Source organism: Guyanagaster necrorhizus (assembly GCF_019112545.1).
Source record: "Guyanagaster necrorhizus MCA 3950 unplaced genomic scaffold BT62scaffold_2, whole genome shotgun sequence".
NCBI classification, from domain to species: domain Eukaryota; kingdom Fungi; phylum Basidiomycota; class Agaricomycetes; order Agaricales; family Physalacriaceae; genus Guyanagaster; species Guyanagaster necrorhizus.
This window is the reverse complement of record NW_025064881.1, coordinates 1790718-1815725: the sequence shown is the minus strand read 5'-3', so window position 1 is coordinate 1815725 and position 25008 is coordinate 1790718. Positions and strand designations below refer to the sequence as shown.

General features: G+C 48.4%; 9 protein-coding genes across 9 annotated transcripts; 5 read left to right on the top strand and 4 right to left on the bottom strand.

Annotated features, from left to right (window-relative positions):
- Positions 1-126: 126 nt before the first annotated feature.
- On the bottom strand, positions 127-6125 carry BT62DRAFT_977781 (Calreticulin-domain-containing protein; the record flags this gene model as incomplete). Its single annotated transcript, XM_043189299.1, has 23 exons — positions 127-240; positions 294-665; positions 719-866; positions 915-1023; positions 1080-1182; positions 1232-1403; positions 1456-1574; positions 1627-2037; positions 2094-2164; positions 2541-2693; positions 2745-3003; positions 3053-3171; positions 3222-3309; positions 3362-3575; positions 3634-4071; positions 4119-4381; positions 4432-4781; positions 4835-4959; positions 5008-5174; positions 5230-5439; positions 5487-5625; positions 5677-5875; positions 5936-6125. The coding sequence occupies 23 exons, from the start codon at positions 6123-6125 to the stop codon at positions 127-129; spliced, it is 4533 nt and encodes a 1510-aa protein (XP_043045630.1).
- A 353-nt stretch (positions 6126-6478) lies between these two features.
- On the top strand, positions 6479-7985 carry BT62DRAFT_881443 (spindle pole body protein; the record flags this gene model as incomplete). Its single annotated transcript, XM_043182672.1, has 4 exons — positions 6479-6520; positions 6567-6749; positions 6798-7901; positions 7962-7985. The coding sequence occupies 4 exons, from the start codon at positions 6479-6481 to the stop codon at positions 7983-7985; spliced, it is 1353 nt and encodes a 450-aa protein (XP_043045629.1).
- An 891-nt stretch (positions 7986-8876) lies between these two features.
- BT62DRAFT_990443 (uncharacterized protein) lies at positions 8877-12715 on the top strand. Its single transcript, XM_043190227.1, has 18 exons — positions 8877-9165; positions 9215-9385; positions 9445-9553; positions 9607-9761; positions 9814-9923; positions 9975-10149; positions 10202-10425; positions 10479-10624; positions 10676-10735; positions 10787-10860; positions 10912-10973; positions 11032-11158; positions 11212-11370; positions 11418-11463; positions 11513-11566; positions 11621-11777; positions 11831-11869; positions 11925-12715. The coding sequence occupies exons 1-18, from the start codon at positions 8986-8988 to the stop codon at positions 12559-12561; spliced, it is 2685 nt and encodes an 894-aa protein (XP_043045628.1). The 5' UTR covers positions 8877-8985; the 3' UTR covers positions 12562-12715.
- Positions 12716-12875: 160 nt separating this feature from the next.
- On the bottom strand, positions 12876-15413 carry BT62DRAFT_915861 (uncharacterized protein; the record flags this gene model as incomplete). Its single annotated transcript, XM_043183972.1, has 2 exons — positions 12876-15085; positions 15131-15413. The coding sequence occupies 2 exons, from the start codon at positions 15411-15413 to the stop codon at positions 12876-12878; spliced, it is 2493 nt and encodes an 830-aa protein (XP_043045627.1).
- A 293-nt stretch (positions 15414-15706) lies between these two features.
- Positions 15707-16400, top strand: BT62DRAFT_999886 (uncharacterized protein; the record flags this gene model as incomplete). Its single annotated transcript, XM_043190852.1, has 4 exons — positions 15707-15725; positions 15784-15897; positions 15957-15967; positions 16023-16400. The coding sequence occupies 4 exons, from the start codon at positions 15707-15709 to the stop codon at positions 16398-16400; spliced, it is 522 nt and encodes a 173-aa protein (XP_043045626.1).
- An 839-nt stretch (positions 16401-17239) lies between these two features.
- Positions 17240-18543, bottom strand: BT62DRAFT_284198 (uncharacterized protein). Its single transcript, XM_043180359.1, has 3 exons — positions 18218-18543; positions 17994-18151; positions 17240-17936 (listed from the first exon to the last, which is right to left on the bottom strand). The coding sequence occupies exons 1-3, from the start codon at positions 18436-18438 to the stop codon at positions 17722-17724; spliced, it is 594 nt and encodes a 197-aa protein (XP_043045625.1). The 5' UTR covers positions 18439-18543; the 3' UTR covers positions 17240-17721.
- On the bottom strand, positions 18434-20645 carry BT62DRAFT_926344 (uncharacterized protein). The gene is made up of 5 exons (XM_043185013.1): positions 20522-20645; positions 19971-20438; positions 19886-19919; positions 18691-19826; positions 18434-18626 (listed from the first exon to the last, which is right to left on the bottom strand). Exons 2-4 carry the CDS (start codon positions 20423-20425, stop codon positions 18714-18716), a joined length of 1602 nt encoding a protein of 533 aa, XP_043045624.1. The 5' UTR covers positions 20426-20438; positions 20522-20645; the 3' UTR covers positions 18434-18626; positions 18691-18713.
- A 124-nt stretch (positions 20646-20769) lies between these two features.
- Positions 20770-22067, top strand: BT62DRAFT_926343 (uncharacterized protein). Its single transcript, XM_043185012.1, has 5 exons — positions 20770-20889; positions 20941-21004; positions 21057-21205; positions 21260-21874; positions 21945-22067. Exons 1-5 carry the CDS (start codon positions 20779-20781, stop codon positions 21993-21995), a joined length of 990 nt encoding a protein of 329 aa, XP_043045623.1. The 5' UTR covers positions 20770-20778; the 3' UTR covers positions 21996-22067.
- Positions 22068-22698: 631 nt separating this feature from the next.
- Positions 22699-24832, top strand: BT62DRAFT_915858 (uncharacterized protein; the record flags this gene model as incomplete). Its single annotated transcript, XM_043183971.1, has 8 exons — positions 22699-22888; positions 22966-23587; positions 23865-23887; positions 24156-24172; positions 24209-24266; positions 24309-24444; positions 24499-24538; positions 24653-24832. The coding sequence occupies 8 exons, from the start codon at positions 22699-22701 to the stop codon at positions 24830-24832; spliced, it is 1266 nt and encodes a 421-aa protein (XP_043045622.1).
- Between the last annotated feature and the right edge of the window lie 176 nt (positions 24833-25008).

The window sequence follows — 25008 nt, the reverse complement described above, 5'->3', positions numbered from 1 at the left end:
GAGCTTCCCATATCCCGGTAGTTATCGAGATACCTTGTAATACCAATAGCAGACATTGAAAACAATGTGAGATGAACAAAGCGGATCATGTAGCATACGTAGTCAGCGAAGCGACCATGTAATTGTTTACTTGCGCTTCTTGGCACCACCTTCTTCCTTCTTTTCATCACCAGCAGGAGCAACAGGCGCCGTTTCGGCCTTCTTGTCGTCGGGAGTAGGAGCATCAGTCTTTTTCGAGGACTAACGAGCCATATGTCAGCACGATACAGAAACAAATCATGTTATCTACACACCTTGACAACAGGCTTTTGTTGACCACCAATGAGACCCAAAAGAGTGCCAACCATGCCGAAGAATGTGAGCAAAGCGGCAGCAAGAGCGGCGCCAGTCTCAGGGTGTGTCTTGAAGGCAAGAACGACATCCAATTTGGCAAGGTCGATGAAGTCGAAGACCTTCTCACGCAAGTAGCCAACGGGATCCTCGCGGAACGTGAGGTCATCCTCATCGGCGTCATCCTTGGGCTTGCCAGTGGCAACCTCAAGAGGTTTCTTAATGTCGAAGGTCTCAGCAGCCAAAGCTTTTGCATCCTCAAGCGAGTGTCCGATGTAGATATTATCGAATAGAATGTCTTCGGTCATGGTCCACAGTTCAATTCCGACACCGCCCTGATACACATCGTTGAATGAGCTAGCACCACATTCGAACATGGATGGCTTACAATCTTTGAAAGAGAGTTAACTGGAGTCAAGTCTTCAAAGAAGTTGGGGTTAGGGATCTTGCGAGGTGCCCATTCGCCGATATATGCAGGGTTGTCGATCATTGGTGCATACCACTTGCCCTTGTAGGCAGGGTTGGCCTTAGTAGGACTGCGAGCACTTATTATTACATCCCCATTGAACAAATCGATGACTTACCGTTTCCATTCGCCACAACCGGGAGCCTCAGCGCAAACTGGGTTGGCGACGGTTGGCGCGATCCAGTCACCATCTTCCTCATCGTCCCATTCTTCGGGCTTCTCAGCGTCTAAAATAGACGATAGTATTAGGCCACCGAATCAAACGAAACAAAACGATTCATACCAGGGTCAGGAATGGTCAGGGGCTCATCATCGAGCCAGCCTTCGGGCTTTTTCGCCTCTTCGTCAGGAATTTCATAGGGGGCCTCTTCATCCCAGTCATCGGGCTAGGATGTGATGAGTGACATGGTAACCAGAAAGTGGAGAAAACTTTACCTTCGTGGCATCAGGATCAGGAATCCTTTTGATGTCAACCCAGTCCTCTGGCTTAGTATCCTCAGGATCATCAATTTCCTTGGACGGATTCACCGGGGGGTCGAAGTCTTCAAGTAGGGAACCTGCTTTCTGACTCTCTCCATTGAAGAAAACTTCGTAGGTATTGTTGGGGCTAAAAATGAAGCATAAATGGGGGGAAGTCTAAAAAGCGACGGGAAGCTTACTTGATAACGAGGGTATACAAGTTGGTCTTCTTTTCAATTGAGGGCTTGGGAGGCAGCTTGAGATGTTTCTCTTCGGTCTCGCCAGTCTTAGGGTTTGTATGACGGAAGATAAAATGAACCTGTGCCGAAGGTTAAGCAACTGACGACAGACATAGGACATATCCCTCTCACCTTAGTTCCAGGACACGTAAGATCAGGTCCGAACATAACAACCCAGGGCGTGGTATCAGAGAACTCCTTACCGCTGGTTTGGAAACCGTCTTCAAGGAGCTTGAGGTAACCACCACCACAGTTGCCGCCCTTCTGGTACTTGACTTCATACTGAACAACGAGAGGCTCAGTCTTGAAGTCAACGGAGTCAGCAAAAGCCGCTGAAATTGCATGGTGTGCAGCCTTGGTCTTAGCAACAAGACCTAGGTCTCCGTCGATGACCGAGATGGAAGGTTCCTCAACTTCCCATTGGCCGACGTAGCTAAAGGTCTCTCCGCCGACAGGCGTCTTCTTCGTCGCCTCTGAGGGCGTCCACCGTCCAGACCAATCTTCCGTAAATTGTTCTATGAAGGGCGCTTTGATTTCAGTAGGCTATAATAGAAGAATGATTGAGCATGCATGAAAGGTAAGGAAGGAAGAAACCTTACAGTAAAAGATGGTTTCGGGTCGTCTGTTTGAGCCAAGGCAGTGGTTGCCGCAAGAGCAAGCACAGAGTATGCTACGCTTCGCATGGTGGTACGAAGGTCGAGAAAGTAAACCGTGTACAAGGAGAAAGGAAAGGAGGGAGGGATCAGCTGGAAAGTTGCAAGTGTACCTGCGTGGTCCTAAATACCAATTCCGGGGGGATTGAACCTTTTATGGTTGTGGCCACGTACTCTCATTCCACGTGATCAATTTCCACGTCGACAATAATGGATTTCCATTCTTTCGGAACGTGGCTCATGCTCCTCAAGTACTGTACGACAGCTCTACATTACTACAACATTTACACCGTCAACCCAAAAGATCAGCATGTCCTGAGGCCGAAAGAGCCAACTGCGACGCGAATAGGCAAATTTCAACATGCCAGATCAAAGACGTGAACCGAATTGTACTCACCACAAACTCGTCATCCAAGTACTTGGAGACAGCAATCTGATCACCAAGACCTTTTCGCCGGCGCGTTTTCAACACAAGATCGCGGGCCAGCGCTTGACCTGATGCAGGTTCGAGTGGCCGGAGTCTGATGCTTGTGTCCGTGGGATCGCCTGCAGAATATCTTGTTGGAACCATATCGATACCTAATTAACCGAGCTCACCTGGGACTATTGACCAATGGTCAAAGACTTGTAGACAGAATGCCTGCCCTTGGGTAGCAGTTCTCAGGTCTGTTTCGAAGCCATTGGCATCAATAACCGGAATGAGGGCTTTCACTGTGTACAGCGGTGACCCAGCTTTTGGTGTGTCTTGTGTTACATGCCCACGACGCCGTGCAAGAACAGTGTACACGGCTGAGATACAGTCAGCAGGGGTCTGAACTTCCACGTAATATATAGGTTCCATCAGACGAGGTGTCGCCTTATGAATGATAAGCACGAAATCTGTGTCTGAAAGAAGAAAAAATCACCATCAGAAACGACGAATAGCAAACCCTCCGTGCCGTGGGTACAATTTGCCCTCCTCCTCGGTAAATTGGCTCTTGAGCTAGGCTAGCATCCAGCACTCGGAACTTTACATTTCGCATGGCTGGATGATATCTGAGTTCTGAAAATGGAGGAATTGCTTTGAGCACTCACGTTCATCGCAAAGCGGGCCTTCTCGGGCGCCCCATTGGAATCCTTGCTTGATATGCTCCTTGACTGTACTCAAGAGTTTCTTATCGACCTGTAATTGCCCGGTGAACAAGACAGCCGGTAAAAAAAAAAGATGTACTCACCTGGGATGGTAACGTGTCATCCAGCAGAATATTCGGTCCGTTTTCGTCCGGACCGAAGGCCCATATTGACCGTGACGCCAAGAGATCCCACTGGTACTGCTCCTGGAAGAACGTTCCTCGTTCTTTCGCGGTCATGCGCATGTGAACACGTCCTCGTTCAATATCCTCCGCAATACCCCGTTCAAGAGGTTCCGCAATCATAGTGATCTTATTCCTAATAGTCAAGCACTTGAATACTATGTTACAACGTGCATAAGACAGATAACACTTACTTCTTATTCGGGGTATCAGCATAGCACTTGAGAGCGCTTGTTTCGAGAACCGTTTCACAGAACTTGGTCACTGGATCTGACACCTTGATCTCGATTTCTGAGAACAGTTTTCTTAGATCATGCATCACGCAATCCAAGTACAGCTCTCCAGTCCCAATGACGACATGCTCGCCGCTCTCTTCGACCTTGGTGGACACCAGCGGGTATGATTTATTGATTGAGCGTAGACCTGACAGCATCTTCGGTAATTCCGACGGCGCTATCGGTTCGATGGCAATTTTCAAGACGGATTGTGTCATATGCTTGATTGGTCGGAAGATGTGTAGGCCTTCTTCAATATCAGTAGCCGCCAATGTTGCTGTCTTTGATATTGAGGCATCCACACCACCGATTAGAACCAAATTCCCGGCGGGAACTTCTTCAGCTGAAATGAAGTAACTGAATCGAAGATAAGTACCAGATTGGATATTTAGAAGGGGACATACCGGGCTTCACTGATCCAAATATCATCGATGGTGGCTGTGACCATATCTTCTTCATCCTCAGGAGAATAGCCTTCTCCTAACACCTTAATACTCATGCCCTTTCGTAGCGTACCGCTCATCACTCGGCCAAAGGCGCGGAAAGACTGGGCATCCGTTGTGTGATATAATTTGGAGACTTGAACCATCACAGAGCCATCAGCATCACAAGCCTTCATTGAACCAGCTAAACTCGAAGTTTGAGGGCCACTGTACGTGCCTTCAATCTGCTCTATCGTCAGTTGTGCATTATCGATAGACTGGGCTTATAGCATACCTTGTTCGCTGCGCCTTCGACGGGAGAAGGAATATTATCCACGATCACATCAACTAGACCAGTTGCTGGACCAAAAAATTGATCAAGAACAGCTTTCAATAATGGTCGAACATCCATCTTGTACATGACAGGCTTCAGCTGAATTCCCAAGCCTTGAAGCGTATCCTTCAAAGTCTCAGTGTCCTCACTGAGAACCTGGGAGTATAGCTTGTACAAAGGTTCTAAAATGAAATGTACAAAGCTCCGGCTGTGTTCAGGATCTTTAGGTTTGCGAGTGAATTTTCGGGTTTCTGAGTCGAAGTAGATGTCGCCCCACAATCTGTCAGCAAATGCAGTAACGTCAAGTTTGCCTTTTAAAAGATCCATCACAATGCAGCCAAGATTTGTTAAAAGAAGAACGGACCAAACGCGTCTGCGTACATCTGTGCGAAAGAACGCAGGGTGAAGCACCAACCCATGTCAGTGCTAGCAAAAGCAACGTTGCCGTGTTCTGGACTAAGCCTGAGTTCAGGATCTGGGTCAATGTTACTGGAAGACAAAGGTCAGAAAAGAAACGCATTGTACAAATGATGGCACCTGATAAACGTATTTATCTCTTCTATTGTATGCTTAATCTTGTAGTATGCATCTTGAGGCTTTATTCTCAATTCAAGAATCAGCCGGTCGACTTTGTTCACGACGAGCGTGATTTTAATATTTTCCTGAATAGCATGTCGGATGATTGATTCAGCGCCCACCATAAGCTGCCCTAGAAAGTCAGCATCGGGATTAAATGAGAAACTGCAAAGGGATGCTCACGCCTTCAACAACATCAACAACCAGCAGTATTCCGTCAACAAGACGGATAGCTGAGGCAACCTCATCGACAAAGTTGACATGACCTGGCGTGTCAATTATATGAATAAGATGGGACTTCCCACTTGTCGTAGAAAGAACAAGAGACATTGGAGATGATTTTATGGAGATTTCCCTGGCACGAGAAAGGACATGGGTATCCGTATACCGCGTCTGAGATCTGATGAGAAGTCTTCTCGATATCGAAACAAGAAACGCACCGGGTGGTCAGAGTCCCAAATGAGTTTGTGCGTCTCGAACACAAGCATATCCATCAGCGCCGTCTTTCCATGGTGCAGATGCCCAACGACCGCTACGTTACGAATCATATCCGGGTAAGCGGTCATATTCAGCAAAAACCTGCAGACCAAATCAGAGTTTCCACATCACCATTGGTAAATGAGGACCAACCCTTTGTCAAATCTTGTTTCGGGCATATCTTTCTCCTCTACTGTCCATTTTCGCACTTTTACGGGGGCAATGATAGGCTCTGTGAGCGGCTGGGCGTCTTCTTCCTGGACCATAGTTTCAACGTCGGGACCATAGACGTCTGACGCAGAAGGATAGTACTGTTTGTCTTCGTGTAGAATGACAGCATTATGTACAGGTTCTGTTCAAGAAAAGACTGGTCAACGAAGTAAGGGAATGTTGGAAAGGTGAAAACACAAACGGTTAATCTCCATAAGCGCATTGTCGTCTGGTCCTGGCATCGGCACATCCTCATCGTATCCTTCTAAAGGCGCGGCACTTCCAGAAGGCTGGGCATACGAAGGGATTTGGGATACATCGCCCTCGTCGTCGGAGTCAAGGTCGGCACCAATGTAGTTGCCAAATTCATCATAATCATCGAGCGATGACATGTTAAAACGCAGAGTATTTTGTGAGTAAAGAATCCTATTTTTTGTTCCGTCGAACGAAAAAGTACAGTGGATTGTTTCCTCGAGCGTTCCAAAGTGAGAGAGGGATGGCAGACGGGAAGAGCACAGCCACACACCATCACGTCAAGTGGCTTTTGCCTGTCCGGTTCGTATACGTTTCGTCAAGCTGGCTCTTGTCTTATGCAGCCCTTTGAGTAGTCGCAAAATCATCCATCACTTCGTGTCTTTTGTCAACTGCAATGGCCGAGACACCTTCAGACGAACGGCCGGCGAAGAGAGCCAAGATAGCGGAGAACAACCGAGAAGAAGAGGAGGAGGAGGAGGAGGATGCGGTGATGGACGAGCCAGTCCGCGCCTCTGATTTGTATCTGGACACGGTACGTTTCTGTCGGTATGAGATGGCCCCGTCTGACCCCCTGGTAGATCAACCGCGCAGTCTTGGATTTTGACTTTGAAAAGGTGTGCTCAGTATCTACCTCCAATATCAATATCTACGGCTGTCTTGTGTGCGGAAAATACTTCCAAGGGCGTGGAAGGAAGTCTTATGCTTATTCGCATTCCATTCACGATGATCACCATGTATTCATCAACCTAGAAACGACAAAAGTGCGATACTCGTCGTATTCCTTCCGTTTCCCTGTTGATGTTGTATAGGTGTATGTGCTTCCAGATGGTTATCCTGTCTCCGACCCCTCCTTGGACGATATTGCCTACGTCCTTCATCCGACGTTTACAAAATCCAATCTGCCACCCACTCCTTCACAGCCGCCTCCCAAGCCAGCTTATGACCTGGCCTCTAATGCCTACATTCCCGGATACGTTGGTCTTAATAACATCAAGCATAATGACCACATGAACGTCATAATACATGCGCTCCTCCACATACCACTCCTCCGCGACACATTGCTTCTGTCTCCTACCAACTCGAACAGCGGAACAGAGCTGACCAGGCGCTTTTCGGCGCTAGCAAAAAAGCTTTGGAATCCTCGTCTGTTCAAAGCCCAGGTCTCTCCTCATGAGTTTCTACAAGAGGTGAATCGTGCTAGCGGTGGCAAGTTCCGGCTGGAACAGCAGGGTGACCCAGTCGATTTTCTGGGCTGGCTGTTGAATCGTTTACATAAAGATTCGGGGGGTACGAAGAAAAAGAACTCCAGTATCATATTCTCGACGTTCCAAGGTCAGCTACGCGTCGATACGCAGCAGGTCGTGGTTTCTGGAGACGGAGACGCAAAGCCGCGCTTCGACATCGACCGGGAAATAAGATCCACTATTTCACCATTCCTTTTCCTTTCCATAGACCTTCCTCCGCCTCCGCTATTCCAGGATGCCATAGAGAAAAACATCATTCCACAAGTCTCACTCCAGTCGGTCTTGGCAAAGTATGACGGAAAGACAGCACAAGAGTCTTTGGGAAATTTGCGAAGATATCAGTGTCAATCCTTGCCACCATATGTCATTCTTCACTTCAAAAGGTTTACAAAGAACGCTTTTGTGGAAGAGAAAAACCCAACCATCGTTAATTTCCCGCTGAATGGATTGGACTTGCGAGAGTACCTTTCCACGCCTTCACCGTCGCCTCTGCTGTACGACCTTGTCGCCAATGTGACTCATGAATCCGTCGCAGGTACGACCCGAGACAAAATCAACACAGTATGGAAGGTTCATGTCCGTGCTGGAGAGAGGTGGTATCAGATACAGGATCTGATTGTGGAGGAAACCAGAAAAGAGATGATCTTTTTGGGGGAGACAGTGCTGCAGGTAAGCAAACCCTATTAGATTATGGGTTTGTATGATACAGTGCTTGATCTTTTCTCGTAGATTTGGGAGAGACGGAAAGAGTAGTCAACGACATGTATGCTTCCGTCTCTAACTTTGCTCGTGGATCTTGTGCTTTAGAGTAAGTGCCGTTAGCTTCCACAGTCATCGCACATCGACTCATTACAATAGGAAAGCCAATAATAAGTAGCTTGTAGAGTCTAAGCAGCAGCCTTGGTGAGATTAAAGATACTTAGCGGCCTGGCATGGGACTCGTGAACCGTGGATGAGGGTTCCTCGATCAAGTCGTAACACTTGTTTCTCTTGTTTGACATGTAACATTCAGTCTATAACTGATCACTACTCGCAATACTCCTTGCGTTGTCAACAGGTGCAAGTGTGATCTCTGCCTGCCCTACTGCTACTATGACAACACTTGATCGCGCTACGACATATAGGATCAATCAAAAAAGGAACAGCCAGCCAAGGCCGTGTGCAACGTATGACTTAATGTTGTTATTGTTACTTATATTGATAAATAGCAGTCCTATAATTGAACTCACGAATGTTTCTTTAAGTCTTCGGACGCAACGTTTTACTGGTATCGATACACACAGACGCCTAAACATGAGCGGGTTCGACGGCGCAGGCACAGGGAAATTGATAATGATCACTGCCAGTGCCACTGGCATCAGTAGACGATTGATGGGGCACGTGGCCGCGGACCCAAAGCGTAGAAAATGCGGTGACTTGAATCCTAGCTTCACAAGGTTGCATTCATGTATACAGTATTATTGACACGACGTTCTTACTTATCTCACTATCTGTTCGCAAGGTGACGGCATAATATGTCGTAGATAGAGAGAATCACCCACAGCACAGCCATCATTTCGCAGCACTGGCATACTCCTGATGCGCTTACAGATGGCCTTGTATGGCATTGGTGCCCAGGGTCCTTTTGTAACGTTTTGGATATTTTTACAGGGTAAGGACAGACCACAACCCTGTTTTGCGCGGTGAAGGGCCCGCTCACGTTGGGGCCAACCTCAGCACCCAGTCTCTCTTTATCTTCTAGGGTCTACTTGTTATGTTGCTATCCGCCCTTTTTTTCGTTGTTTGCTTCGCCTGTCTGACTCTTGTTCGCTCTGCCTTTTACCCGGCTGCCCTTCCTTTGTCCGTTCGCTCCCCGTACTTACAGTGCTACGCCGACACCCTCGCCGGTGACAATACTAATGACCAGTGGCCCCAGTTTTGGACTGAGAGTAGGGTACGCTCGCCGTCCGCTATATCCTTCCGAATTGCCTGATCGTTTCTAGATTTTGGGCTGGAGTGGATGGATTCGTATCGACGGCTCAACCTTCCAGTTGTGGGGACAATCTGGAACCACTACAAACTTGACTAGTTTCGAGGTTACTCCTACTCGCACCGTTTTCTCCATACATGCCAACACGACGAATGTGAACGTGACATTTTTGAGTCCAATAGAGGTCAGCTCCTTCCGAACGACGCCTTTGTTTTTTTTTTTTTTACTAATTTATAGATTTAGCCGTCAAATTTGGTTCTTCAGTCACTGCCTTTTTCATACGTTTATATCGATGTAGAGTCGAACGACGGACAAGAGCATTCAATACAGCTCTATTCAGATATCAGCGCTGGTGCGTATTACTATATTTATGATTGCTACCTTAGCTTATCCTGCGCTATGTAGAGTGGATCTCTGGCGATTCCAATTCCTTGGCCGAGTGGAGCACTACTAGAACAGATTCTTCGACTATCCATAAAGCTGCTCGACAGACGCCTTTATTTATGCAAGAGATAAATAGTTTAGCTGAAGATGCGACGGTGTACTACGCATTTCTTATAGTTCGTCTGTTTTTTTAGTAATCTAGCTAAAGACTTCTGACACTTCTTGCAGAGCAATGACGCAACGTATGAGACCGGCAATGACACCGTTGTTCGGGGCGATTTTATAGAAAATGGTGCTTTGTTCGACAGTGTGGATACAAAGTTCCGTGCAATTTCAGAGTACGCTGCTGTGTTTGGGCACGTCTATGCTTCATTAAAATCTTTCGTTAGCCACTTCGTCGTGTTTGGCCATGCCATCAATCTCAGTAACATTACTAATACAGCTTCGTCAGTTGTCTGGGCAGTAGGGCTTGTCCGTGATCCAGTGATCAATCTTTATTCGACGAGTGCAAATAACAATCGCAGTTCGTACTTTTGGACGGAATACAACACAGTCAGCGATGCAGTATGTTGGATTTCCCGTTCAGATCGATTTTACTCACTCAACTGCTGCCTAGATCGATTTTTTCCTCAGTGACTTCTCGAATGCTAGGCAAAGAGCCATCGACCTCGACGATAAGATCGTGTCCGACGCCCGCCAGGTCTCAGATAATTATGCGGACCTTGTTACACTCGCTGCTCGTCAAGCATTGGCCGTGGATATTACGGTTTCCAAAGACAGCGAGGGACAATGGAATACATCGGATGTGATGACGTTCATGAAGGATGTGGGCAACTCACGGTGAGTAATTCGGAATCCTTCCTATCGTGTTAGTAGATATTTATGCCTTTTAGTCGCGTTAATCCCGTCGAAATACTATATGCGGCCTTCCCCGTCTATCTCTATTTCAATACAACATGGGCTGAATATCTTCTTGAACCATTGCTGCAATACCAACAGTCTTCACAGTATACTAAGACCTATGCAGCTCCAGATCTCGGTTCGTCCTTTTGTATAGGAACATGACATGTGTTCTAATCCTCGTTCCAAGGCTCGTCGTATCCAAGTGCCGAGGGGAACGATGGCCCATCAATATTCGGAGCAATAGAGGGTGGGCCACGCTCGTCTCCAATTTGTTGAATTCACTTGATGGACCCTGCAGATTCGGGAAACATGCTCATCATGAGCTGGGCTCATGCCAGATTTTCTGGTGATAGTACACTAATAACACGATATGTACGCTACGCACCACTTTCATCTGATTGTTATGACTAATGTGATGCAAAGTATAATTTGTATAAGCGGTGGGCAGACTACCTAGTTTCTGTTACGTTGGACCCGAATGGCTAGTGCGTGTTGGCAGTTCCCTTCAACCGCTCTTCACTCTTATCCACGTCATTCTTCTAGCACGGATGCAGATGGATTGGACAATGCGAACATGACCAACTTAGCCATTAAGGGTATCATTGGCATCAAGGCTATGTCAGAAATCAGTCAAGCGTTAGGAAAGAGCCAAGATGCTGAAACATACTCGGTGCGCCACTCAAGTTACTACGATTTCGCTAGTCCTGTGCTGATTCAAAACAGTCCACAGCCAAATCGTACGTTGAGCAGTGGCAGATCTCGGCCGGCTCAACAGGCCACCTCCTCTCTACTTACGGACCGACGGCCGACTCGTCATCATGGTCCCTTGTATATAATCTTTTTGCAGATAAGTTGTTAGGAACGGCACTTGTCGACTCCAGTGTGGGTACCAACAAGAAGTCATTATATATCGCTAATCTCCTTTGCAGATCTACACTAACCAAGATACCTTCTACTCCCATGAGGCTGATACATGTAAGTTCAGCGTTTTAATTCGTTTCGTCGCGTCTCAATCGGGTTTAAGCCGGTGTTTTTGGGATACAGTATGACAGTAGTGTTGCCAACGAAGCCAAATCTCGTATGTTTTGACTTCTTTTCTTCCACTTTTGGAACCTGATATGGCGCTTCTTAGACTGGACCATGTTTGCTGCTGGAGCTTCAAATGATACCACCGTACGGGATACCCTTATATCACTAGTCCATACGAAAGCGGGCTCCAATGTCTCTGCTGGCGTCTTTCCTTTGACGTACAATCCTAATAATGGGAGTACGATTAGCGGTCAGGCTAGGTACGCGACAATCGGTCTTTGCAAAGTACAGACACTAACGGACCATTGATCAGCCCTGGCCAAGGGGCCATGTTTTCATTAATGGCTTTAAGGTGTGTTCGGTTGTTGTACGTACTCAATTCGTGACGCGAACGGCTTCGTCTGTAGTCTTCAAAATAAGACCGTTGGAGACGGTTCATCCAGTAATAATGATCAAACCTCCTCCTCAGGTTCATCCAAAGCTGGTGCAATTGCGGGTGGCGTAGTCGGCGGACTTGCTGCTCTCACCCTTCTCATCTTCGGCTTCTTCATGTGTCGAAGACGGCAGCGGCGAACGCAGGACATGTATAACCAACGATCTGGCTGGTCTTCCTCTACCAGTGATACTCCCTTTTGTATGGGCATTTTTCGTAAACGGAAATCTCCAGAACGCGAGAGTAATAACATCGATCCTATACTATCAGAATCAGTTATTCCCCAGCCATACGATCCATACGGTTCTTATGGAACACAGCACTCTTTACAGCCATTGCGTCCAGGACAGCAGTATGCTTCCGTAGAATCTTATGCTGAAGCTGGGCAGCGATTGGGAAAGAGAGGACAACCTATTATTCTTTCAAGTCCGACGTCTGACCCAACTGCGGCAGCGTCTACGACAGCCTTTGGATCGTCAAGTGCGAGTCGAAGTGGGGGATCTGATTCGGATACTACGGGCCAGCTTCGCAACGAGGTTGAGAACCTACGGAGAGAGATGGAAGAGATGCGAGCGAGGAGTCAGTATGAGCCTCCACCACAATACGCGTAAAGTATAAGATCCTGTATCCATTGGTCTTTTCTTCGTGGGATCATTGTTGCTGTACTGATGTAACTTCTTCTATTTATCTGGGTGCTAACAGAACCTGTACGGCGGTTTACGTGCTGCACCGCTACTTGACACTCGCAAATAAAAGACAATTGCAATCTTTCCAAAAGGCAAGTCTGATTACTTTGCAGAACTAAAAGTATTTATACGAACGTAGATAACAAAATAGCAAAACATGATAACCCGACAGCAATAAATGTACAGAGATAAAAAATCCAAATTTAACCCAAAGTCCCCTCCATAACATCTTACCGGTGTCAACGATGAATGCCTAATGGACTATCACTTATGAACGCCGTCGTGTAAACAAGGATCTTCTCCTTTCCACAACTTAACCTGCCGGCCCTCACCATCGGCGCGTCCCATGTTCCACCACGCTCCAACACAGCACCCTGTAAAGCCTGCATCCTCACCAACAGCGGATTCTCGATGATTCTTTTCCTCAGTTCTGGATGTGGTGAGAGTGATCTACTTCGTGATATCACTCGACGAAACTCGCTGTCATCTCGCAGGTCCAGCATTGGCTCGTTCCTCCGGATCCGGGACTTAGCCACACGTTCCTGCTGATGTGCACGCAGGAAGGGTGATATATAAGGCTCCAAGCCGCGCTTCAACCGGGTCTGATAGCGGAACGGCTGTTTGAGGACGGTGTGCTGTAGCGCATCTACCCCGTTTCCGAGAGAGATAAACGTCGGAGGAGTCGACGAAGATTCCAAAGAATCAAGGTTGCATATAAACTCCGCGACCTGCTCTTTACTGGTGCGATAACCATCCGGCATTAACCGCATCTTCTTCATCTTGGGAGAAGTTTGGATCGAGTCATCGCGGTACAAATCATCACAATTGGGAACAACCGAGTAAACCATCGCGTGCATATACGCGTTCTGAAACCCCTTCGCAAGCTGAATAAATCTGCTCACGTGCTGTCCCAGCTTTGAATTGGATTGTGTGATGATGAGAGATGAGACGGATGATATCGATGCTTTGCGAGTCTTCGAAAGTGGTTGAGGAGACATTAACTTCGGAGATGGTAAGGGAGATGATAAGGCCTTAGACTTTTCAGGGAGCGGGCGTACGAAGAGCGGATCCTCGAATGGATCTATCGCGATTAAACGCGAAACGGGTCGAATACATCGACATGATGAGAGGCCAAACTCTGGTGGCAGGCAGAGTGGCTGCATGGCATCGGCAAGTGAGTGTGCCAGAGGTACATCGGAAGAGGAAGAGGGTGATACCGGGGGAGTCGTGATATCGGTCATCGACGAAGTAAACGATGAGAAGCTCGATAGGTCGCTATTATCGGAGATAGCAGACGTGGGAGATGATATCGAGCTCGACGACGAATTCGTTCGGCAGATGGTACACGAGTCCTTCCTGCTCCACCCAGAAGGCTGGTTGTCATCTCTTGGGGGCGCTTTATCGAGCCTTCGCCGTAGCCTCTCCTCAGGTACCCAACTAGTCGCTTCGGAATCCAAAAGCACATCCAGTGGGTCTAATCTACGATGATGCTTCAAAGTAGAGACGGACTTGGATGACCTGGACAGTGAATGAGCACGCTCAGATGCGCTTAGAGGAAAGAGAGGCCCGTTCATAGACGTGATCACTTCTTTGAATGACACTGAAGGCCCTGACGCGTCAAATCCGGTATCGTCGCTCGCGGTATCAGTACTGTAGTCTGAGGTATAAGCGGGGTATTCTCGGCGAGCCTTGGACGTGGATGGACGAGATGAAGCGGCCTTCATCTTCCTGTGTCGCGACGGAGGTATCTGCAAGGCCGGAGTAACGACAAAACTATAGGCATACCCAGAGGGCGATGTTTTCGACGCTGACGAGGCCGATGATACGCGACTTTGCGACAAAGAATTGTAAGACAACTTTGGTTTTCGCGATCTGCTGAGCGTGACAGGGCGATGCGACTCGAGCTCCTGCTGGCGAGCTTTGCGCTGTTCTTCCTGTTTCCGCCTGGCTAGCTTAATCCGCGCCTTCTCCTCCCGCAAACGCAGCTTCTCGTTCTCCCAAATCTTCTCGCACCGTTTCTCCCAAATCTCATGTTTGCGCTCCCTTTCCCTCAGCGCTCTTCTCTCTAACTCTATCCGTATCTTCTCAGCCTCTAAGCGCTGCGCCTTCTTTACTCTCTGCTCCTCCTCCTCCGTCAGCAGCAACATACCATTTGGAAGAAAGCACTCGTCAAAATCCTCATCCTGCACCGCAGCTATGCGAGGGTCATCGTCCGACGTAACTTCGATGCCTCTTAATTTGAGAAGTAGAATCTTAGCGAGATGAATATCATCATGTGCGTAGGCGACATGTAACTGGTCCTCGATCGTGTGAGGAGGTGAAGGAGGCGAGTCGCAGTAGAAATAGTTACAAAAGTCGCGGTCGTTGGACGACGGCTGAGAAGACATGGATTCCGATGGTGATGTGGATGGTGACGGTGGAAACGATGGGATGGGCATATGTTCTGCCCCTTGTGATATTGAGCATATGCTGTCTAACATGTGGCTGTGCTTACCAATGGGTGTCGGAGCGACCTCGGCCGGGGCGAGAGGCTGCTTAACCTCGGAATTTCGGATGAACATTGAGGTTAAAGGTTGCGGTGCGAGTGCTGCCGGTGCAACCAAGGGTTGGTGCGGGATATCCAACTTGGGTCGTGACTTTCTCGAGGTCGCATGCCCCGGGATCCTCTCCGAATGCTGTGGGGCATTTACTTCATGAACACGAGAAAGCCTCTCTTCAGAGGACCTCCTCGCCAGCGCTGCCCGCGAAACTTCGCGAGAACGACCGCGCGCTATCATGGGAAGAGGGACACGGAATCGACGGCGGAATGGGAATGGGTGGAAAAAGATGAATGAAACATACAAAGGCACAGATATAGCCTTGGGAACCCGGCAGGGAACCAACAGGGAAGCCACGTTCAATCACATTGATTATCAGCCTCGAGGCCGACAGCTCGGCGGCTGATGAAAACTGGTTATTTAAGGATCCTTAATTTGTATTCTTCCACCAGGATCAGTTTCCGCTATCTTGTTGTCCTACTCGGAAGCAAACTTTATTCGACTTTATCTCTCTTCTTTACGGCGATACTGGCATGTCCGCCCCCTTACCGAGTCGGTCATCCCTCTTGGTCGTCTCCAACGACAACCAATTTGACGCGAGATTGCACAGGGTTGCCTTTGTCTACTGACGCAAATGGAAGTCTCCTTATCTGCCAATCAGACCGCGCCCGCTCAGAATACATGGACCCACAGCTGCCTTCTTTCTACTTCCTTTTCCTCTCTTGTTTCTCTTCTGGTCTATATTATTGTAGCATCGTTTACTGACCGTTTCGTTCCATACAGGGACTCGTCTTGTCAGTCTATTCTTCATAGCGCCACGGGCTTTGGCTCATGTTGATATGGGTTCAGGGCTATGTAAATCTCGTCACTGCCTCTCACCGAAAACTTGGTTCCTGTACTGCTATCTGTTCCGTGGTCCCTCTCAGGTTTTCAATTGGTGTCTGCTTCTTTCTCTACGCTCTGCCAAGTTACCTTTCTGGTACTGTCACTGTGATAGAGCTTGCGAGTCCCAAGGTGTGCCCACAAATTCTTCTGGACCCTCATAAGGCCCCGCCAGTGTTCCTTGCGGTCGGCCCTTCGCTAATGAATGCCACTCTTTTATCCGACGGGCGGCTTGAACCCACTTCCTTATCTCTTTGTACGCGTATGCCTCCCTTACGGGCCGCATCAATGCTATCAGCTACTCGAGGCTCGCCACATCTGAATCAGGGATATTATATGGGCTGATTATCATCTCGTTCGACCGACCCTTGAAGCAAGCCAAGTCCGTACTTCGAAATAGAACGCAATTTCTCAGCACCAGAGCTTAAATTCGACCTTCTGCTACGCCGAGAAACTGTCGTTTACTCTCACCACCCTACCTCCCACCACTCCTTCTCGTGTTGCCTTGCGCCTGTATTTGGACTCACATCTCGGCGGCACACAGTGAAACAGCCCTGGCTGTCCATCCCTTACAGCCTTCCTCTACCAAGTCAATTGTCAGTCAGCGACGGGACAGCATCATGATATTCAGCGTACTTTCACGGCATGGCACGGCGCACAAAAAACTCCGGCATCTCCTACGCGGAACAGCAGTGTAACGCCACCTACTTTGCCTATCTACTTGAGTACATGCTGATCTCCGAGCTCACCTCAGGTAATAGAAGTATTTTAGGATCGTCATATTGTCGTCACTACAAAGATGAACATTTTGTCCGTGTGCTCGTCCTCAGCCTCAGTCAGCATCTATCCTTATGTCAAAAAATCGATAATGATCGCAGTCCCATGCTACCCTGGCAGATATCTAAACCTAAGCGAAACCCGCATCCAAAAAGAGATGTCTTCAGGTGAACTGGCAAGCCTCGAGGCAGACCATGTTGCGATATTTTACGAGCCATTCTCAAACACGACGCGAGAGAGAAGGGCATCCTCTCCTTGACTGCCAGTGCCTTGCGGCTTCCTCGTCATCACCACGTTCACCGCCTTGACAACGAGAGAAACCTTGTACGAATGTCCGGGTTGTTAGAAAATACTTAGTGTAGTCATCACCCCTTATATCTGTTAACGGCTGGAACTTGGTATTTTCTTGGTATCACGAACGTGTTCGGAGATGAATTCCGTAGGCTGTCCCTCATGCACGAAGACCTGGGGTATCTAGATGGTTATATTTACAACAATCATGCCGTGAAAGACCAGTATCGTCGACGTCATTATCACAACAAAGACGAGTTCCTAAGATAGCCCAATGTACAATCCCTCGCACGACATGTGTAATCCCATCCAGAAGACGGCAGAAGATTCCCAAGATGCGAAGACAGTGCGGTTATTGGCTTGGTGATATTAAATCCGAGTCTGAGACTAGTCATATCCCCCCGGAAGAGCGGTTTACGGTGTGAACATTTCGCTACATGGTTATGTGGCTCATGGCCCGTGAAGCCAGGAAGCTGATAATGTTACACCAATAGCGTCGAATGCAGGACGATATGGGCGGCCGAAGCTGGTAAGAACTAGAAGCCATTAACGCCCGTGCGAAGTGCACTTAGTGAGTATGGCCGTAAAGTAGTTAACCTCACATATTGAGTTGAGAATAGGTAAGACTAACCATAACTGTACTTCCTAGATGTTCCGCAAACGTAACAACTGTGTCTGCGTTGGACATCGAACTGAGACCCCGATGAAACAGGCTGCGGCTTCGAGTGGCTTCGGACCGTGAAGCTGAAGTACATAAGTGTCCTAGCGTCGGACCCAAGACAAAGGACAGGATGCCGCCTATCGTATAAAAAGCTGAAAACGGCAGTGAGAATGCCGGATCTGATGACATCCAAGAAGAATATTACTGGCCTGCATGCACCGAGAGACGCCGCACGCAGAGGAAATATGTAGTGATCTGTAATGCAACCCAGGGCAAACGGGAGACAGCGTTGCACAACGTTGCAACGTTACCCTGAGGCCTCGAGCCGCGGGCCCACCGCTTCCACTTCGGAAAATCAGCAAACACTCTTCCTTCGTAAGTAAGAGTACTGTCAATCATCTTTTAAATCAACAGATGATCATTTAAAACTTACCTGTCTTGAATTGTCTCTCCTGGAAGCACATCTCGAAAATGAAGTTCCAGGCTGTCGGTCCGAGAAGAAGACAATATTGAAATTTGAATGCTCGGTATTTCTGTTGTATACCGCGCCTTCCTTCCGCCACCGCCGCCGCGACGGAAGGAACGGCTTCGGTTGTGCGTAGCCGGAACAACCAAGTCGCAACAACGGTTAGACCGAATGTTTTGCAGTCTCATGTCAGAAATATTGGTGAAATTGCATTATTCTTAGCGCGACTCACTTCTGGAAATTTCCAGCGGAGGCCGGCTATAAACGTCGGGTCAGGCTTCAATTATGACGCGCGGTAATACTGTCAAACGGTAAAATACGGATTGCTAGAGGCCAAGCTGAAATCCTTGTAAGAAAATAGTTGAAAGCTAAAGCGCTGTGAAACGTACGCAGTGCTGCTGTGAGTTACATCCAGTCAATTGGAAGCCATGAGCACTAACCTTCATAGCGGGTCTGAATGAATCTAAGACAAACGAGCAAGTTCTGCCAAAATCGACATTTGATGTCCGCATTCCGTCTGGTGACTATCATCTGCCGAGCCGGGACCAAGCAAGCACAACCCCGGAACCCCGCATTCCTCCACAAATCGATCCTCGTCCTCTAAATCATCCACCTCTACATCATCTAACCCGTTTAATCTATTCCATTCGTCCTCGTCGTCATCGAACTTGACAACTTTGGTAGTGATCTTATCGCTGTTAGTGCCTGTGTTCCTTCGCACCCATGCTTGTAGGATTGTTCGCCTTGCAGTTGTAAGCTGAGCAAGACCATCTTTCCAGCCACGCTCAAAGGCGGAGAGAATATCAGCATGGAGGTTTATCGGTGTATTGGGGAGAGCAATTGAGAGCGATTTAAGTGTCGGCCCAGGCGGAACTATGCGAACTCTTTGAGGGAGATTAATTGACGGTGATAATTTTGGAGGTCCTGCGACTTGAGACGGAGGTAGTGATGCCGATCGCAGAGATATGGTGGCCGTGGCTAACCCTTTTCTACCTTTTCTTGGTTTCTTTGTGCTTGACTCGGCTACGGCTTCCTGTTCATGTTCATGTTCCCGACTGGTTTCCAGCCATTGCTTAACCAATTTCTCCCGCTCTTTGGCACGTCGTGCGCCCCCAAGAGCGCATCGTTTACCAAGGGCGTACCACTCTTCACGCAAGCCAGTGCCTTCTAAGGTTGGGCCACCTAGGGCATCGTGAAGTGAAGAGCATCCATCCAATACAAGATGTTCTAGCTTTGAAAATCTAGTAATTATCGTATCGATGTCTGCGTCATAGGTGCTGGTCGTAGACAAGTCAAGGATGCGAATATGAGAATAGGTGCGTGGTGAGCTGTTTGTGAACGCGCGAATCAATGCCCGTGAAGGAAGACAGAAACGCAAAGCGCCAATGTGAGGGCAGAGAAGAAGCGAAGAGAAAGTATGGTCGAGACGAAAGAAGACGATTGGTTGAGCAAATGACTTTCCCGGCGCAACCTGCAGTTGAGTCAGATCCAGAGGATCTTGCACGATGGAAAGGGATCGGAGAATTGTATGAGGCCAGTAAGCAAGAGCCAAGAGCGTGCTATCGAAATATGAGCCCTGAATGGAATGATTATTGAATGCTGAGTGCCGAGCGCCGACAGTGATATCTGGCCCACCTTTAAGAACGGAAGGTACGTAGCCTTTTGCACACTGGGATGTAAATTTAGAGACCGGAAAAGCCAGCGTCGTGCTGCGACTTACTAGGGTCTGAATCGGAGCTCAAGCACCCTGAGCTGCTTCATATCCCTTTTCAGCTTTGTGATCAGCTCTTCCAGATTTTCCGGGGTGAAATTCATAGGGCCGACCCATAGAGTCAGTTTCCTGATCTCTGTCAGTAGGCCGACAAGATTGATGACAACGTTTGCATCGGCAGCCCAGGTTTCCAGCAAGAAGCTACGAACCCATGACGCGGCAGGATCAATATTTATGCAGGCGGAGTTGGCATCATTGGCGGTGGTTGTGCGCAGACGACGGTACAACTGAAAAACTTGATCAGGATGGGAGAGCCTGATGCATCTGAAAATATCGTGAAGGGGCACGGGTGAATAAGGGATGGCGCGAGACAGTGACAAGACAGTCTTCTGGAGGGACGGCTTGGGAACGTGGGAGAGAATGTCGGAATAAAGCTCAGAGGGCAGGGTGGTGAAAAGAGACATGTGTAGTAAAGATCTAGAGCAAACGAACGTGGGTAGCGAATCCAATAGAGATAGCAACAAAGGGAGCCAGCATCCCTTAAAAAAAAATCTGCTTACCGGGCTCCTTCAAGAAAGTTCCAATGTATATGATTAGTCGCGCAAAATCGCAGAATTCGATAAATAGTTCCGTGGGTCGCAACAATGGATAAGCGCCTACGCCTAGAAAGAACGGTAACTGTGCTACCTGTCTCAATCCCTCGAGAATAAGGGCAACTGAGATGCCACCAGTACGTGATGTTGTCTCGAGTTTGTGGCCGGGGGCCTTGCCTTCCTCTTTGGTCAACAATACCCTTCGCACCCTCCGACTCGACAAGATGGATGGCGAGCTCATGCGCGTATGGCAGCTCGTCCACGAACTCAGCGAGCAGCTTGCGCACAACCAGAAGCTTACGGCGACCCTCCAGTCCCAGGCTAGGTCTCTTCAAGTACGTTGACCTGTAACTCTTTCGTCGTCATGCACATAACCCTTTTTGCAGACCCAGGCCGCTCACAACAGCACTGGTTTCGTTCTAAGACGCTTTAATACGGATATTACAAAAGGTGCGTCAGGGATGTCATGGTTCTGCGAGGGTGTCGTTCAGACGTCTCGTAGAGGTATTCGAGTCCGAATTGGAGAGGATGAACGCGCAAATTATCATCGAAAACCAGACGCATTTGCACGAGAATAAGCAACTAAGTATGCTGCTCAAAGAGTACGAAGGAACGATGGACACTGTGATGACCAAGTTTAGGAACCATGCTGCAAGTCCTGTTCCATTGTCTCTCAGTTTCATCTGTTTAATGGCAATTTTTCAGTTGGCAGCTCAACAGCATGAGCTGACTCTTACAAGACACTATGAGGCCCTACTTATGGCTCGTGAAAACCAAACTCTATCTGCAGACCTGTCATCATCGACGAACATGTCGCGATCACTTGAGCGCCTCTCGCACAACCTCCGGAACCTGCTCCGTTCTATGGCCGGGGAAAACCCTGATGCTGAACCCCACCATTTGCGATCCCAATCTGAGGTTGAATATGAAGATGGTTCCTCGAACATGCTCATCGATCCCGTCGAACTTCAGTCGCTTCTTGATGCGTTGGATGAGCATGCGAGTTATACAAACGCCTCTGGGAGGGAAGACTGGGCTATGGAACGCGAATGCGAGATCGCGCGACTGGAGCGGGAGAATAGCGAACTGAGGAAAATGCTAGGTATTGACGCCTCAAGTATTGCAGAGACTGGCATCAATATGGAGGCGGAGGTCGAGAGAATGGAATGGAGGAGGCACCCGGAGCTTTCGCAGCGTCAGAGGACTGGTGGGCATGGTAGAGAGGATAGTGGTGATGTCTGGTGGCCTACTAATGGTCCCAGCCAGCCGCCGCAGCCGTACCAGGCATCTACCACACCACAGCCGGGACAAACAAATGATGTGGGTACAAGGCTCCAAAGAGCCTTGGATTTCCCTGGCATGCGAACTGGTACTCAAGGAAGACGTCCAGGAATGTTTGGCACTACTGGACAGCGAGGGGGATTGGGTCGAGGTGCCATAGGTGGTGTCGGCGCAGGACCGCCGCCCCCGCCTCAAAGTCTGTGGTCCAATCAACCTCCATCGCCTGTACCACCCGTTATGTCTGATCGCCTTTGGCCATCACAAGGTGGCTCGACGCTCGACCTGAGCAGATGAACGTCGTTCGTAGTGTGATATACTTTTTTTTTTTCATTTTGGTTTTGTAGTGGGATCAAGCAGTTAATATATGGTAGACACGTGTAGTTGCATATAGAGATTGTTATTTATGCTGTGATTTGGATATCGGCAGATATTGTCGCTTGCGTAGCCTTTCTATGTCCCCTCCGTCGTGCATACATTGGCAGAATAAAATATGGGTAGTAGTATCTGATGTGAAGGAAGAAGGCACCCCTGGAATAGGCTCGTGGGAAAGTTTGTATTACATACTTCTGATGTGTAGGGGGGCATGAGACAAGTTGGCTCCTTGTAAAACATTCGCAACTTTGAAAACCTCCCACTCGCTTTTACTAGGTCATTTTTCTATCAGCTTACCCTTATCTGCCCATTTATTTCGGCCTCGCGCTTGTGCGCAAGCTGTATCGGAACCTACATAACGTTCAGCGCTTCATTGAACCGCTTATTCACTTGAAAGCTCACTAGAACGAGCCGCTGTCGGGGACCCTCTTATTCCTCGCTTTTCGCCGCTTTCGACGCATTTTATAGTTATCAAGTCTTATCATTTCCCCATGGCTGCCGCACTAGCAGGACTCTCCGCCTCAGTCACGCGTATTCTGTATCTCAGTGGCTTCCCCAAAGAGCTGAAGACGAAGGACATCCAGAGCGCCTTCTCGGATTGGGAGGGCGTCAGTGGTGGCTTCAAGATCAAATGGCTTGACGATACCAGCCTATTGATTGTCTTCCAGGATGCACCAACGGGTGAGTGACCGGTTCAATATTTTCTTGCGCAGTTTACGGCTTTTTCTTGGGCTGTATGCTAATCTTTCTTTCTTTAGCTAAGCGGGCGTATCTCCAGACGCTTGCATTCCCACCTCGCATCCTCACTTCAGCAAACGGGGTCAGCGCCAGTGTAAGGCCATACGATGGCGCAGACGCGCAGACGGTTATCCAAAACGTCAATTCGCGGAGCCAGCACAATCCCAACAACGCATCTCGTCACAATAACCGTTCAGCTTCCATCTCCGTGTTCCCTAACCGAGGGACCATCTCCGCCAACACCGGTTACCGTCCGGGCACCGTGCAGAACGTCAGTGTTCCGGAGTTTCAGACACAGAATGGACGTGATCAGCCGTCACCTACGTTGCCCAGCCTTCCGAGTCATCCGACCCTCAACTCGCTGATTAGTTCATCTTTGGGTGAGGCTGTGAAGACGGGAAATCCTCCATCAGATCCAGCTATTCTTGCGACGAGCTTGAGTCCGGATATGAATGTTGCGGGAGGTCCGAGGATTGGTAACCCTGGAAAGAGGATGCTGGGTGCTGCGCTGGGCGTTAGACATCCAGCTTTGGGCCCGAGGGTTGTGAACGGAGGTGGCGCGGCCAATGGTAGTACGAAAGGCGGGGTGGACAACGTTATGCGCGATGTCAACAGGGCTATGGGAGGATTGGTAGTGGCTGAGTGAGCAGCAAGTGTGTAACGTTCACCTTTTTTCTCCCAAATTCCTTTCGGGCTATTTTTTTTTTTTCTTTTTTGTAAGATAAGATGTCGTCTGCGGAGGTTTTATTCCGAATGTTTCCCACTTTACCTGAAATGGCGTGGGGCTGTCTTTTTGTGGATTTCTAGCAGTATTATTTGGGAGTTGACGGTGCTGACCAGCGATAATAATGTTCACTTGCAACACTCATTCCTTTTCTTGTTGAAATAATCGCTTTTTATCGAATTACATAATGTATAGCTCTCAGTGGTATTTTCAAAACAGTGAGCACCGTTTTCCGTAATTTGTGAGGTACGATGGGTCTTTCCTTTCTCGGATCGCAATAATGCCACGTGTTATGACATAAGCACACTAGACTGAATTGAATCATCTTCGCCATCTGTGTGTTTTTTTTTATTAATGTTTTTAAATTTTTTTCTTTTTCCAAGTTGGAGGCAGGGACCTATCAGCGAGATGAGATGCGATATATTCTGTGGTTCCTGCTGGCTGACGCAGTTCGCAGTCTAGAGGGTTGATGGTTAATCAACACAGATTTCCGCATTTCCGCAGTGCGTGCTGACTTATCTCAGGGCTCAGCTTGACAGCGACAGGAGACAGGAACAGCAGGTATCGCAGAGGTGGATGAATTTGGTTTGGGACAAGGTGTGTGTCCACGCGCATGATGTCGTAGAGGTCGTCGTCAAGGACGTGTGATGGACAAGTGTTTTGAGCTGGGACAGCAACTTGTGAACGGCATCGGATTCTGGTGGAATGGTTCTTCAACTATAATTATGGATTACGTCAAAAGATGGTATCGTTTCTTCCGCGAATCCGCGCTTTCGTGAGCATTTGTTCGTTTGTGATCCTAATTTGTGATCCTAATCTAATAGCATAGCAATAGCAATAGCAACAGCAATAGCATTCATCGGTTTTCGGTACTAGTGTCCCGCTTTCATCATGCAAGGTCTCGAGTGATTTCCCCGATATGGTTCCCTCAGTTGTCACTCAATACTCAATAATTTGACATGGCATTCAAACGCTCTCTTCAGCCAGGCGTCTCTTGTGCTGTGAGAATCGGTAATGTTCCCGGAATTCATCAGCGGTTCCCATTTAAACTTTCTCCCAGCGTACAGCGCACAACGTGGTTGCCTGATTTCCCATTGTTCAGCCTTCAACATTCAACCCTGATCAGCGCCACTCCCAAGAAGACGCGGAACGTTTTCGAATGAATAATTGAGGCGTTGAAACGCCGCGTCACTTATAAAGTCCTATCCGTCAAGGTTTCACGGTTGTTTCTTTTCAACAACCTTTCCCGCTCTCACTCACCCACAAATGCTCCACTATTATCCTTGTCCTTCTGAATCATCGCGCCACGCGTCTTCCCTGTCTCCTTCAGGTATGTATG